This window comes from Panthera uncia (assembly GCF_023721935.1).
Source record: "Panthera uncia isolate 11264 chromosome D3 unlocalized genomic scaffold, Puncia_PCG_1.0 HiC_scaffold_8, whole genome shotgun sequence".
NCBI lineage: Eukaryota > Metazoa > Chordata > Mammalia > Carnivora > Felidae > Panthera > Panthera uncia.
In genome coordinates, this window is record NW_026057586.1 from 55,519,539 (window position 1) to 55,536,034 (window position 16,496).

The 16,496-nt window shown below is 36.2% G+C and overlaps 1 protein-coding gene across 4 annotated transcripts in view; it reads right to left on the minus strand.

The window, feature by feature from the left end:
- The window catches only part of L3MBTL4 (L3MBTL histone methyl-lysine binding protein 4), a 448,796-nt gene that overhangs the window by 95,861 nt on the left and 336,439 nt on the right, over positions 1-16,496 (minus strand). For all 4 annotated transcript variants that reach the window (XM_049620399.1, XM_049620400.1, XM_049620401.1 and 1 more), the window contains exon 16: positions 10,726-10,796. In XM_049620399.1, the coding sequence (XP_049476356.1) occupies positions 10,726-10,796 (71 nt within the window). The remainder of the gene's footprint in view (positions 1-10,725; positions 10,797-16,496) is intronic.

The window sequence follows — 16,496 nt, forward strand, 5'->3', positions numbered from 1 at the left end:
AAAGAGCTGTTGATTTTCAGTTTGTTCAGCTTCTTTCTTGTTGTGAGGACTAGAGTGATGACTTCCACATCAGAACTGAAGCCATCAAGTTGCTTTTTGCCTGTGATGATTCCCATGGGCAAACAATGTCATCAAGAAGGTTGTGGTACTCTCTTCTTTCTTCAGATCCCTGTGTGAGCAAACCCACAGGGCATGAACCCCAAGAAGGCCCTTAAAATTTAGGGTAAAATTCAGCTCACAGAATACACAAAGTGTAACCACTGATAATTGTCTATGTTTCTGTCTCTTTTTTTTAAGTAGGTTTCACTCCCAGCATGGACGTAAATGCAGGGCTCGAACTCGTGACCCTGAGATCAAGACCGTGAGATCAAGACCTAAGCCAAGATCAAGAGTTGGATGCTTAACTAACTGAGCCACCCAGTTGATTTTCTATGTATCCTTTACCTAGGCTGAAAATGACAAAATATATTTTCACCAAATTTAAAGAGCATGTTAATGATAGTCTCTAACCTAATGAAGAAATTATGCAGTAAACATGCAAATCATTGTTGGGGATCACAGGGCACTTCCAAACTCTGAGCAACCACTGTCTGTGGAGCTGCAACTTGGGTTATTGCTGGTCTGGAGGATCATGCCACACAGACTAAGACAGAAGCTTGGACAGACAGAACACTAATTTTGAACATGCGCTTCAAAGAACCAACCTCCCCAACCAAAAATCCAGAGCCTACATATATATCAATTTGCTATCAAGCTCCTTCTCTCACCGATACTCTATGTAGCATGCACCTGTGTAAGTAGAAACAACTTACTCATTCAGTGGTGGTTAAAGATCTGTAGGTACATACAGGAACAACTACTTTTGTGATGTACTACAAAACCGAGCCCTTCAGACAGACTTGCATTGTAATTCCATGAATTAAAAATTCCTGGGAAACTGACCCACAGAGGCTTTGCAGAGGCTTTTAATGGGTGTATAAAACTAGTGAGTTTTGTTAACTCTGAGTCACCTTCCATAGAGAGCTAGGTGAACTAAAAAGATGTCTAAGATCTGAATCTTTTAAACCCATGGGGAAGGTCCACAGGTTGTGGCTTTCTGGTACACTGCTTAAATCTCTGTTTTCATTCCTGGTTCTTTAGCTGTGGTTTTCCTTCTTCCTGTTGGGGTGATGATCTTTGTCTCCTTGCTCTTGTCTTCCTCATTCTCTCCAGACTTTGACTTCTAATGATATTTCAGCACTGGCTTTCTTCCAGTAGGTTCAGATTTCTCTGGAATGTGGTGGCATCTTCAGCTCTAGGTATGAAGGGAGTCTTGGACACACACATAGTATCAGTGATGGTAGAGCTTTTATTTTTATGTATTTTTTTAAGTTTATTTATTTACTTTGAGAGACACTGTGTGTGAATAAGTGGGGGAGGGGCAGAGAGAGAGGAAGAGAGAATCCCAAGTCCCAACACGGGGTTCAATCTCACAAACCATGAGATCATGACCTGAGGTGAAATCAAGAGTCAGAAGCTTAATGGACTGAGCCACCCAGGGCCCTGTCAGAGCTTTTAAGTTTCAAATATATGACAGAACTTCCTATATGAAGACTGTATTCACATTAGTATGAAAATAAGATGGGTTATTTTTTAAATGGTATTGAAATAATTCAGCAAAACAACAACCTGGTATATTACATTAATCCTTACATAAAAATAAATTCCATATAGCATACAGATTTGCATGTTAAAAAGACAAGGCCACAGCTTTTTCTTTTCATACATAGTTGTATGACCTTAATTTGGAATAAGAATGAGATGAAGACTTGAAACCATGATAGAAAAAAAATGATAAATCAGACTGCATGAAAATTCACTTTTAGTTAGAAAACGAAAAAGTACACAAGGTGGGAGCACAAGATGGGAGTATATACAAAAATTATTAGTAAGGTCTATAACAGACAATGAATAATTGGTATCCATAATACATTAGGCTAGCTTCAAATCTGCAATAATGGCATAAGCAAGAATAAAATGCACAAAGGACAGGAACAAGCAACAGTCATTACTTGCAAGGGCAGAATGAAGTAATTACTCTTATATGTTATTAGGAGAGTATATGGCTACAGACACTTTAAAGGTTAGCTGATAGGAACACTTATAATTTATAATTGCACACTTTTGATCAATTTCACTTTCAGATATTAATCCTATAAAAACATTCCTGAAAATGCCCACATATAACTGTATGAGTATTTACTGTGTCTTTGTTTTAAATGTAAAAGCTGAAAAGAATAAAAATGTGCATGAATGAGCATTTAATTAACTAAATGATGGTAGAATCACCCAGTGAGATTTTGTGGCTATTAATTAAGAATATGGCAGGAATCCCACTCCCAGTTATGATGGAATAGCTGTAGTAGATCAACTCTCCTAGGAAGGACAGTAAGAAAGGCAGGCCCACAGATGATTCAGATTGGTATGAGAAGGCACAGAATTAATAATTGTGACTAAGGTGTTTAAGAAATTAGATGGCAAAACAGAATTTTATTCAAGAATTATAATCCATGTAAAAATTATAATGTAAAAATTCCAGAACTGAAAAATGCAAAGAGTTAACTAAAAATTCATTGGATGGAGAGCTGTTTGGAGACTACTGAAGAAAGAGAGCATTAGTGATCTTGAAGAAAGGCTAGTAGAAAAAGTTCAAACTGAAGCATATAGTTCAAAAAGGAAGGAAGATATAGAAAACAGATTATAAGACATATAGACAAGTAATGGTATAATATATTTGTAGATGGAGTCTCAAAAGAAGAGAAAGGAGAGAATGGAGCATAAGCGATATTTGAAGAGATAATGCTCAAGAAAAAACTCAAAGTAATGAAAGCCATATACTCACAGACTAAAGAAGCACTATGAATCCCCCAAAGACAGAGAGAATTACATCTGGGCATTTCATAATAAAACTTCTGAAAGTCAAAGACAACAACAACAAAAAACCCTCCAAGCAGTCAAAGATAAGATACACTCCAAACACATACTCTCTTGAAAGGAGACACAATAAAACCTCAAAGGACTTCTTGAGGAAAACCATGGAGGTCAGAAGACAATAGGTCATCACCTTTAAAACCTGAAAAAAAAATTAACTGCCAATCCAGAATTCTATAACCAGTAAAACTATTCTTCAAAAATTAAGGCAAAAAAAAAGGCATTTATGGACAAAGAAAACACATAGCTAGGAGACTCTAAAAGAAATAGAATAAGGAGTCTTTCAGATAGAGGGGAAATGATCTTGTAAAAAGGCTGATATTATACTTGCTATGATATCTACTAAAAGAACATTAAAAATGCACAACCAAAAAGCCAATATAGAGAAAATGCTATAATAAATTCTTGGTTAATAAAAAATATAGCAAGAAATATAAAAATAAAAAACTATTAAGAAAAATAGAAAATAATTATTGAAATGATAGCTATGGTAATAACATTACATACAAATATACTAAATATTCCAATTAAAAGACTACTACAATCATATGGATATCAAAGTAAATATCACATGCCACTTACAAGAGACATATGAAATATAAACACTGAGATGAAGATATAAAAGGATGGAAAGACTAACACTAACCATCCAAACACCAGAAAAAACTGATGTGCTAACATTAATACCAGACAGAGTAGACTTTAGGGAATGAAGTACTAGGAGAAATACAGATATATTTCAAATGATGAAAGGGGAAATTTATTAAGAATATATAATAATTCTAAGTTTACATGAACCTAATAGTATAGTCTACATATATATATGTATAATATATGAAAATATATATATTATACATATATATATAGTAAAAGGAGAAACCATTAATTCCATAATCATAGAAGAGGGATTTAACATATTTCTCTCAGGAACCAACAGAACAAGCAGTAAACTCTTGTTAACAAGCAGTTAACTTTTCTTTTTTATAAAGATTTAATAACATGATTAACAAAGTCATTGTTCAGAATATGTTCTCTGACCACAGTAGAAAAAAGCTAGAAATCAATCAATAAAAGATAATAAAATCTCCATCTATCTGAAAATGAAGCATTATACATCAACTCATAGGCAAAATAATCCAAAGTGTAAATGAGAAAATAGTTTGAATTAAATGACTATGAAATTTAACAAATCAAACATTGTTTAATGTGGGAAAGTGATACTTAGATTAATACTAACAGCTCTAAGCACATACATTAATAATAAATGATCTAGGCAATCATTTAAGGAAGTCAGAGAAACAATAATAATAAACCACAAGAAACGTGGAAGCAGGAAGGCTAAAGTATAATAGCAGACATTAATAAAAGAGAAAACAAAGCACAGTAGAAAAAAAAACTGACATAGTCCCAAGTAAGAAATTTATAAAATCTAAAGTACTCAATCTTACTAAGGAAATTGAATCTATAATTAAAATTATTGTCATTAAAAAAGTCCAGGCTCAGACAGCTTTTCTGGTGAAGTTATCTAACCAGTTAAGAAAGAAATGTCATGGGGGGCCTGGGTGGCTCAGTCCGTTAAGAAAGAAATGTCACTACTTTTATATAAAGTCTTTGTGGGAATGGAAAAAGAGAACATACTTGCAAATTCATTTTATGAGGTCATCATACTCTTAATACCAAACATAATGAGGTCATTACAACTTCTTTTATGAACATATTTGAAAAAGTCCTTTATAAAATATAAGAAATTCTCACTTGGCATGGTAGTCGAACTATAAAAATGACTGTGTAAAGCTGAAAGTGAGCTAAATATAAGGCAAGCTTAATAATCAATGGAAGACTGATTTCTCCATGACCTTTACAGGTTTTGATCAAAGTATTAAAAATCTTTTATTGTCAATTATAATTGTATAGGGAAATTTAAAAAATAGTACTGGTAATATTTTTTAGTACATTGTGATTTAAAACATTAAAAACATTGAGCTCAAATGTTTTATTTCTTTGTAAAAATTTATCAAGAGTTGAACAATGTTGGCTTTCCTCTTGTCTTATATCTATGATACAGAGCAAGCATCTTTTCTCTGCTTTGGTAAACTGTCATACTATTTCCAAGTTTGGATCAGCTTCCAACGTTTTGTCTTTCACATCTGCAAGGGATTTTTTGTGTATGTGTGCCAGTGTCACTTCCTGTGGGACATATTCACCTAGTTTGTCCCTGCCATCTTCTCATTTATGTCAGAGAGTTTGTTTTCATTGACTTCCTCTGGCAGCGCAGCTAGTGTCTCTCAAAATGGGAGCAGTGTCAGCATCTCCATGGTTGGCTATTTTTTCTATAAATCTGTTTACATTCGATTACAATTTCACTTCCAGTGTTATCACTTTGTTTTTTTACTGTACTTTCTTATGTGTTGGCCAGTACTCTGGAGTATCTACTTTTGTAACATATCCCATGTGTTTATCACTGGGAGCAAGGAGGCAACACAACTAACTACATGCTTTGCTCTCAGTGTGTGAACTAACAGATGTGCTCAGAAAAAACATCGAAAGACTTTGAAAGAAGAGACATTATCAGTCACTGATCATTATGCAGATCTGTTAGGTAGTGATCTGTGGACTACAGGGCTAGCACCATGTGCAATGCCCCACAGTTAACGCACTGTGGTAACTGAAATCTGAATTGTGTTTTTAGGGGACTGGAGTTATTCACTTAAACCATGATAACTGAAATTCATTGCTTATTCTGCAAATGAGGTCTACCTGTATTGGCAAAGAAATATTGGTTCTATGTTTTGATCTGAGTGCTGGTACATAAATATTCATTGATTGAAATTCATTGAGTAATACTTATATAGTTTAATACTTTTCCAAGTATATGATTAACTTCAATAAGAAATTTCCTGAGGAATCATTATAACTCACCATATTAAGAAGAATAAAGAGAAAAATCATGTGATTATCCAAATAGATACAGAAAAAGCATTTGATAAAATTCAATACCTATTCATAAAAATAAAAGCACAAAGTAAAAAAAGGAGGCAATTTTCTCAACTTATTAAAGGGCACAAAACTACAGCAAACATTGTACTTTATAGTATACTTCTGAATGCTTTCCTCTTGAGGCTGGGAATGAAACAAAGATGCCTTGCTATCATGTATCTACTCCACATTATACTGGAGGTCCTGGCTCTGAGAAACTGCCTAACATTATTGAAAACTATCAAAAAATGCCTAATTAAATGGAAGGATATACCATACTCATGAATTATAGAATGCCAATTCACCGGAAATTGACCTATAGATTCACTGCAACTCCAGTCAAAATCAGAATATGTTGTTTGGCTTGTGTGTGTGTGTGTGTGTGTGTGTGTGTGTGTGTGTACAAAGACAAGCTCTTCAGATATGTGGAAGAACAAGAATAGCCAGGCAATCTCAAAGAAAAAGAATAAAATTGTAGAAGTGGCATTTTTAGCTATCAAGATCTATTATATAGATTTAAAAAGTTATAATAATTAAACTAGTATGGTATTGGCATGAGAATAGACAAGCCAATGGAACAGAACACAGTTCAGAAACAGACCCATACATACATGGTCACCTGATTTATGAAGGGCCATACGGGAAAGGAAGGTCTTTTTACTAAATGGTGCTGGGTCAATCGAATATTCATATAGAAAGTGAATACTGGCTCCCATGTCATGCCATGTATAAAAAAATCAGCTCCAGGTACATTTTTAGATATAAATACAGATCTGTAATCTGAAAGGTAAAACAATAAAGATTCTAGAATTTAAAAAAAACAGCAGAATATCTTTATGAATACGTAATAGGCAAAATTCTTTGAACAGGACACTAGAAGTGCTAACCAAAATGGGAAGGATTAATGGACTCTGTTACATTTCGGAACTTCTATTTATCACAAGGTGCCATTAGGAGAGCAAAATGGCAAATCACAGACTGGAGAAGACATTTGCAATATATCTATCCAAGGATGGACTTATTTGCAGACCTAAAGAATTCCTATATATTAATAAGAAAAAGGCAATCTAGAAGACAAATGGGAAAGATATTTCAAAAAGAGGATATTCAAATAGCCAATAAACATGAGAAAGTGTTCAAGTTCATCAGGCCTCAGGGAAGTGAAAAGTTAAAAGCATAATTAAACACTACTGCACACCCAAATAAATGGCTAAAATTAGAGACACAGAAGTACTAACTGCTGGCAAGGACGTGGAGAACCTGCAATTTCTAAACTGTGCTGGGAGAATGCGCTGGTACAGCGCTTTGCAAAACTATTCGACACTGGCTCCTAAACGCAAACCCATTCAGTTACCCGAAATTTCACTCTTTTTTATGTACGCTACAGAAACGCATGCACATATCCACCAGATCACATACGAGAATGTTCCGAGAAGCACCATTGCCGAGAGGGCAAACTGAAAGCAACCAACGTTAACATGGACAGATGAATTGTGGCATCTTCATAAAACTGAATAATATCCAGTATTGAGAAGAAGCAAACAGGCAAACATGATTTGAATGGATCTCACAAACAGAATGTTAGCAAAAAGAGTCAGACAGACAAAAAAGAATGCATACTGTGTGATTTCAACTATACAGTGATCAAAACAGGGCCAAAGCAGCAACAGTGACAGAAATCAGAAGAGTGAGTCAGGACCCTGGCAGGAGGTGGTAATTGGACATCAAGAGGTGGGCTTCCATTCAGATTCTATTTCTTGACCCAAATGGTCACTGAATGAGTGTAATTTCTTGTACTTGTCTAAAATTATTACTTAAAAAATAAACAAAAAGAAGAACTTAGCAGGTGTATGTGCACTGATTTAGAAAGGTAGCCATGATATGTTAGCAACTGGGAGGGGGGGGGGATAGTCAATCATTGTTCACCGAAGATGATTCTGTATTGGTAACAAAGTGAGAAGGTGAATTATTGTATCCAAAATAAATATGTGAGGGATTTATTAACAACGATTAGCTTTCTTCATGCCTATCTCTTGTATTTTTTGCTTTACGAAATTTTTGGATTTTTTTTAAGTAAGCATTACTTACACATTTGAGACCAAAAATAGTAAATAGTTAAAATAAAACCTTTATAGCTGAACATTCCACAACAACAAAGATGTCCCCTGGAGTAGTGCAGCGTGGTGGCCCTGACAATGACATGCGTCTATGGTACCCAGTAGCTGAGTTTCAACAGCTCTGGTCCTGGGGCTCTCTCAACTGGCACAAGGGCAAATCACTTAGGTGAGCAGGTCCTTTATACTTAACGGAAATGTGCTTTGAGTAGCTTCACTCAATTTGTGTTCAAAGGAGCCCATTTTGTGCGGTTCTCTGTGGAACATTCACTAGCAAAGGTAAAAACCTAAAAGACACAGAGGCCCAACTCAATTCCAGAGAAGGGGTGTGGTGCAGCAGATACGCCAACGGTATTTTCATGCATTATTTTACTTAACAAAAGGCAGAAAAGAGAACTACCATTTGACACGTCTTAGGTGTAACACCCAATAAGCTTACCTGTACATCTGTAGAGTAGTAAGACAAACTCTAACTTCTGTCAATTTTACTATCAGACATGCTTTTAGATCATCATGTTTTCTTCAACAAATTTATATAACTAATTAAAATGCTCTATCATCCAATTTTACTTTTACACATTATCATGGTAAAGGAAAGAATGTTGTATCTCTAAGCAGTATCCTCAAAAATTATGGTGAGATTTTTTATTTTATCTGCCAAGAATATCTATTGTGAATAAAATGATTTAGAAAACAAAGATGTTTCCAAGTAAAAATTAAAAACCTGCCCAAGATATGAAAAACACAAGTTGTATGTACACATGTACACACAATCTTTAAATATCAAAAGTATACTATTTCCCCTCATAGGAGAAATGGAGAACAAATTTTAACTCACTTTCCTTTTAAAAAGAAATACTGCTGATACATTAAGGGGTTTATTCAGATCTATACTCAGAACAACAACAAAATAACCCAAAAGAACTTGGAATTTATGCTGAGACTTATAGGCTGAAGAAAATTAAAAGGAAAATATTAAATGATCATTTAATGTCACGGTCACACCCTGAACTCTCCCTTTCCTCCCTCCAATGACTTTCATTCAGAGCAACTTCCTCCTTTTTCTTTATAAAGTAACGTTCCTTTCCTTTTTTTCTCCAGATTTGCTTGTGGTTTTGCCACAGATTGCTTGTCCCTAATTGCAATTCTTTGCTTTTCCCAAATAAACTCATTTTGCTGGTAAAATAACTGGCTGTTTTATTTTTAAGGTCGACTAAACCTTTTAAAAGTGATGCAGAAAAGAATAAGTACATACTGAACAAGTTAGAAGAGATTTCATCCTTCACATTATGCAAATGCATTTTGCTAGTGATATTTTCTATTTTTATAAGGATGATCCTCATTACTACTTTTACTATGTGAATTACAAAATTGCCTGTGTATCTGTTTTAACAGGAACATATACATAATTACTCTGTGGAGATATTTTCAAAAGTGTCAAAATATGAATTAAAACACTGACACTTTTTTAGAGCTCTTTATACGGTTCCAAAACACATGTTGTTTACAGAATGGAGGCATGGTAAAGTGGATTAGAACATTTGTATGGAGCAGTTTCTAAATGCTCAGACCTGATTATATTACACAGAAATTCTCTGGTTAGGGAGAAATGTGTGGATGCACAAAGAAACCAAAGTAACTCAACTGCCCTCATTTTCTGAGGAAAAGATTCTTCCTCCCTCTTCGGCTGAGATGAAATCAAGAGTCATTATTCCAACCACAGCTGAGTGTGGTCCCTGCCTGAAGTGAATAGGTTAGCTTTGCTCACAGATGTCATAACTCTTTTGTTCTCAATGGCTGCCAAGTACAGCTTTTATTTTCTTTTAAGAAAAGTCTAATGGGTAACTGTAGTGGAGATGAGTGCAGTGCTACCAAATTGTGCTAATTTGTTCCACTTTTGGCCAAGTCAGCAGAAAACTCACTAATTTTCTTTTCCTCTGGAAGAGGAACAGATTTCCTAAGGTGTTCTGGGAGATACAAACATACAGAAGAACTACTATGGCTGAAGACATAAGGACGCTGATTACAAATTACCAATGTTTTCATCTGATGAGATAAAAACTATTGCACTAAATTAACATAACTAAGGGGAAACTCATTCCTTAGCTTACTACAATAGAACCTCAAAATTATAGGTGAAACTCTGTCTAGAGCAAACCTTAATCAGAAAGAAAGAGAATTAAATGAAGACAGGCAGTTCTTTTTCCTACACTCTAATAATCCTTCAGCTTTTAATGGTTAAACTTTTCCCCCAATAACCTTCTTGCCTGTCTTAAATAGGAGGTACATTTCCCAGTCCCCCAACATATACAAATGCCGTGAGATACTCCTGATTTCCCTCCCCCATGCCCTCTTGCAGATGGCGAGTGACTCCACCACAGAGACCTTTACTTGGATAGGTTCTGATTTGTGCCATCAGGAGTGAGGACCACAGAAATCACAGTCTAGCCCTTTCACTTTAAAAATGAGGGAATCAAGGTCAGGCTGGAGAAGTAGTGGAACCTAGTTGTCCGAAGGGTTGGGACTAGAACACAAATCTTCCTCCCCTCTTCAAGTTCGTTCCACTGTTCTCTACTGGAGTGATAAAACCAACCCAGCAAACAAATAAGACATATTTCACACAAAAAGGCATAGTCTGTGTTTTTGCTAGTATTTTCGTTTTTACCTCTGAAGAGATTATCCAAGTCAATATCTTCTTTTCCTTTGATTTTCAAACACTTTGCCTGCTGTACAAGTCTGGGCAGAGAACAGAAATAAAATCTAGATTCATTATCCTGTGAGGTAGGAATAAATCACGACAGCAGCACAAATTTAAATAGAAACCACCGAGTAAACAATAGTGAATTAGCAGGTATCTTGCTGCACACAACCTTGTTAGAATTCTTCTTCCATAGAAGATTTTAAAAATATACTTGCAGTCAGAAACCAACTTTGAAGCCTGTAACTTGAAAGCTCTCCCCTCTCCAACCCCCATTCATTCTGCTACAGTAAAAAGTTTCCAAAACTCTCTGGAGAATAATCTCTTCGGACTCTGAGGAGGAGCTAGCAGGGATGGTAGGGGACGGTGTGCTAATAGGTGGGTAAAGAATAATTGCTACTCATGGTTTTAGCTCTTGTTTTGATCAGAAGATTATAGACATTGTACCAAAACAACTGTATGAAGTAATTTACGCAGTTGAATGTCAGTGAATTAACTAACTTTTAAAATGCTTTGGTATGCAGTAAGGACTAATTTTGTAACTTTTCCATCATATAACTTTATTAAAACTTGAAGCTCATGGTTTATAATGAACATGGAAGTTTCTAAAATGAAACTTTTTCCGGCATTGCTAATTACCTAGGAAATTAATTTTAAGTAGAGAGACCCTGAGATAGTTGATTAATTTATCTGCATATATTTATGATTTTAATGAACATTATAATAGCTTGCTTTGCAAATGTATTTTCCTATTACTTGTATAGCAGCTCTCTCATTTTATCCTCACTGATAAGCTCCTGAGTATTTCTTCAATTTCTGTTTTACGTGAGGACACCGATTCAGTTCCCAAAACCTTACACAGAAACCTAAGCAACTTCTACATAACTCTAGGTAATTTTAGCCACATATCACTTAGATGATCCTTTTTACCACTAAGGCCTTTTTTAAATCAAAAAATCAAGAAACTGAGAAAGAATTTCTTTTCAAATCCCATCTTTGGACCTTAAGAGGAGGTCTGGTACCCTCAGTGTAGAAAATCTGGGTCCAGGCTGGAGGTTTGTGAGCCAGAGCTCATTTTTAAATCTACCGGTCTCAGCTTCCCAATGTGCAAAATGGAGACTGGGCTTGCCTTAAGGTGTTGGTTCTGAACAATGAGTGAAACGATATATTACAAAATAGTCTACAAACTTTTAGGCAGCACAGACATGCATAAAAATGTGAGGAATATTTTCATTAATTCAATATGCTTAATTTTCATTACATTCTGGATATATACAGATCATCAGGATTTATTTACATCCTTGGAAGAAAGAATATTAACAATAGAAAGAGGGTTTAAATTGAAGCAGCGAGCATCTGGTGGAGAAAGCTGGTCAATGTGGAATGCCAGGGGCACAACATGTGCACTAAATAGCATGGTGCAGTCATTTTGCAAAGAGTAAGATGGAAAAAAGAATAATTTTAGCTCTGTTTATATATTTTGGCAAATGTTTGTTTGGGTATATTCCCCCAAACTTGACAAATTTGATGAAACTGAGCTGATTTTCAAGCCATCTTAAAGCATCCCTCTACAATAGATACTGATGAAGATCTGGATTCTAACTTAAAAATTTTGAAAAACAGAAGCTGGTATGCCTTATATAATTTTGATGGGGATTTTGAAAAGCAATTTAAACATAAATCAAATAAATTTACTGAGTAGTTTAAAAAAATTCCAGGCACTGCCATTTACCACCCATATATTTCAGTACAGTCTCACTTTCAAAATTATTACATCACTGGGGAGATAACACCAAGCGAAACCCTGTAATCGGTTCAGGCTCAGTAACATTTCCTGAGGGAGATAGATGCCTTCTAAGGACTCCTCCACTCTTCACTTTGTTCACCCTCACGTCATTCGTGCAAACTCTGTAAGGTGGGGATAGGACTCCTGGTATAAATAAAGGGTCCAAGGCTCAGAGATCTTAAGCTACTTGCCCATCTTGGGCACACAGTGAGTCAATGATGAAGCCAGAACACAAACTCAAGTCTGTAGACTCCATATCCAGGTTGGATTTGTACTCTGTACATCACTGTCCAATGTTTGCTGAGCATTTACAGAAGGCATCAAGGAGATGTCACAGACAAAGCAGAAGAAAGGGAGTGTCAATCATGCTCCTGGCAGCTGGAGGGAGAGATGGCCTGGCACTAGGCTGGTGGGGAGTTCTGCGGAGAATGCAGCTGGGTCGGGTCCTGACAGAAGGGAGATGTGCATGACCAATAGCCTTGTAAAATTCTAGAAAATTAGGGTGGGAGAAAAGCAGAAACTGCCGTAGACCGAGCATAAGCAAAATGGGAGGGAGGGTGTTTGCAGGACATGAAGAAACTAATCAACCTATTTGGCTAAAGCACCTGCCCTGTGCAAGGAGCACAAAGAACTAAAAGAACAAGCTAAAGCCAAGTTGTGGAGAGCCCTGCACACTGTTCTCAAGTGTCTGGACTTCACCTTGACGGCAGAGGGAAAAGCGATTGAAGGGCTGCATCTTAAAAGAATCTACTGCATACAGACAGTAGAAACGTTTGCAGATGATTAGGCCAGTAATATGCCAAAGAGTAATTGTTTGTATTTTAGCTAAAAAGGTATCACGATTAAAATCCCCAGGTATTACTATTTCACCGATAATTCTGCTTGAAGCCTAGCCTATACCTTTTATACAGCCTTCATAGTTCCAGGTACTCCAAGCAATCTTCAAAATCTTTTGTTAGTGATATTGCCGTTGGAGCAGTAAATGCCAGGCTACCTGTCTGTCCGTGTAGCCCTATGCACTCTACAGAGGAGGGCACATGACTAAGAGGATTCCTGTTTCTGTTGGTGAGACCTGCCCCTGTTATCTGAAAGGCTCTGCTACCCACTGGTTTTCCATTTGCATTGTCCTTAGGATTCTGCTACATCCACTTGGAAAAAGGGACCGCATACTCTCTGACCCTCTTTCTATGCTTCGGCTACATTTAATAAGGCAAGTTAGTGGCTACTGTTTCTGGGTTCAGTAAATGCTAGGCCCTGAACTAGATGCCTAACATGAAGGTAGGTAATATTAATCACATGTGTTGAAAAACACAGACAGGCTTAGTAGTTGGCCCAAAGTCACACAGTAAACAGAAGAGCTAAAGTGGAAAAATCAGAATTTGGATTTAAGTCAGGTTAGTCGTCTAAATGTAGTTAGATGCCTTCCAGAACAGGAGTTGCAAAAGATAGTCCAGGAGTCAAATCCTGCCCATTGTTCCTGTGAATGAAATTTTAGTAGAATACAGCCCTGCTCATTTGCTACTTACTGTCCACTGCTGCTTTCACACAACAGTGGTCAAGCTGAGAAACTGTAGCAGAGATCTTAAGACTCCCAGAGCCTAACATATTTACTACTTGGCCCTTTAGACAAAAAGTTTGCTGACTCCTGTTCTAGCAGTAAAGGAAAGGCTCCTAAAGCCAAAAATATACATATAACATGTGATGGATTTACATTACTACTTTTCTCAAAATGGCCTTAATAACTGCAGTAGTTACAACTTAGAGTAGGGCTTGAAAGGCAAATATTGAGCTCTGACTGCTTTTTATTTTTTAGACAAATTGCCCAAGTCCAACAAATATTTCTTTGAGCTTTTCATAAATGCAGGTGTTGCATTCATCCGAAATGGGGTCTGCCACCAAGAGGCTCATAATCTACCGGAGGATACAGATGTGAGCAGTGCCAATTTCCACACAAAGCAGACTGAGGAAAGGGCTACATGAAGAGAGGAAGAAATTGCTTTGGGATCACAAAGTGGGAGGGGATTTCCTGCCTAAAAGGTCAGTGAGATCAGAAAAAGCTTTCAGGAGATGAGTTTGCAGAGGGCTCAAACCAAGTTTTACTAAGGGAAGCGTCAAGAGAGACACCGCAAAGACATTGGCATGTGGAAAGCAGGCAGGGGAAGAAATCATAGGGGCTGTGGTGTGTGATGAGGTGAGATGTGCAGGCTGGGGACACATTATGAGGACTGCAAAGGCTTTCTACATACGTATTCTTATGTTTACGTGTGTGTATACATGTATGTATATGTTTGTATATGTGAATTTAGTTATAGTAAAGCAAAATAAATCAAGGACTCTGTAAGACTCTATAAACCTAAGAAAGGATCCATATAGTATGTTTAGTTTATAAGTAAAATGCAATTCAACTTTTAAAGCATTAATAAATGATCTACATATGAAAATGTTTACTGCAGCACTATTTACAGAAGGAAAATACTGGAAACAACCTGAATACCTGTCAATAGGCGAATGAGCTACGGTACGTCCACATTACGGAATACAATCATTATTAAAAACAATGCACTGAATCCACTTAATATGGCAAATTTTCCATGACACATTGTTAAATAAACAAAGCATGTTTTAAGCCTAGTATCTTTTATTGTCAAACTTTCTCTGAGCCAACAAACAATGGTTTTACATGGCAGTGCATAAAGGATAGGGCAAATTTGTTTTCCTTTGTAGGCAGACTTAGTTGCTTAAGTCTTTACAACTTTTCCATATAAAAATAAAAGTCTAAGACCAGGTTATTTTTCTTCTGGCCATAAATGCTGACTTATTTACAGGTGCCTTATTCAGACCACCATTATAAACTTGGGATAAAAATACGTGTGTATTTTATAAAAGCTAAAGCTTTATTTATTTATTATATTTAATGTCAGGGTCCTTTAAAACTTCCCTTATGTGTTCATGTCAAGAATGCAGTCATGTTTCCCCAACATGATTATACCCTAAGCTACCCAGAGTGATACAAGCCAACCTCAAAAGAAACATTAACACAAAATTACTGTACTATTTTTTAAAAGAGTGAATATCTTTTATTCATATCTGAATACCTGAATATCCATATGTATATAAACACAGAAAAAGTGTAAAAGAGAACATGACTCTTTACACAAGGAGCCTCAGGACACCCATCAGAGTTGAGAAGTGGGGAGTGAGAAATTTCTTTAAAAAACTTCTATATTATCTGAATTACTGTAGTGGGAATTTTGTCATATTTTTATAAGTCTATAAGTTATGCTATCTGACAAGGAAAGGTCTGAGTATTATTAATTTTTTAATTTTTATTATTTTATTTTTACTTATCTATATTTTCTACTTTTCTTATAATACATAAGCCTTGTTTTAGTTATGAGAAAAAATCACGTCAGGTGTCCCAACTTTACTATTTACAATGAGTGGAAAATAATTATTTTAAAGCCAAATGAAGTATGTAGATGAGAAAAAATGCCTGCTGGTGCTTGGGCAACAAAGTCTTGTTTTTCTGGTGTGCAGGAACAGCAGTATTCCTTTATGCAAGGAACCGTGGACTTTTTATTAGCACATGCCGTTCTGCAGCATTTAATTACTGAGAGCCTGGGCCAAGGCAGGATTCCAGAAATCCAGAGATCCACAATAAATTATAAAATGCCTTGTAAGAACCAGCTCAGAGAAATAGTTTTAAAGATCTTTTTAAGGCATACATTGGGTATTTTGTAACATATCAGCAGAAGTGTCAATTTGTTTACAAAACACGAGACTATAACGAAAGTGCCAAAGGAAGCTAGGCAAGGGGGATCCAACGAGGGCCAAGTCCTTTCACCCCAGCACTGTTTCTGTCCACACCGCTGAGCTGATCTTGACACAACTCACTTCATTTTCAATTTGCAAACTATTCCACAGAACTATCCCCCCCTTCCCCCCCCCCCCC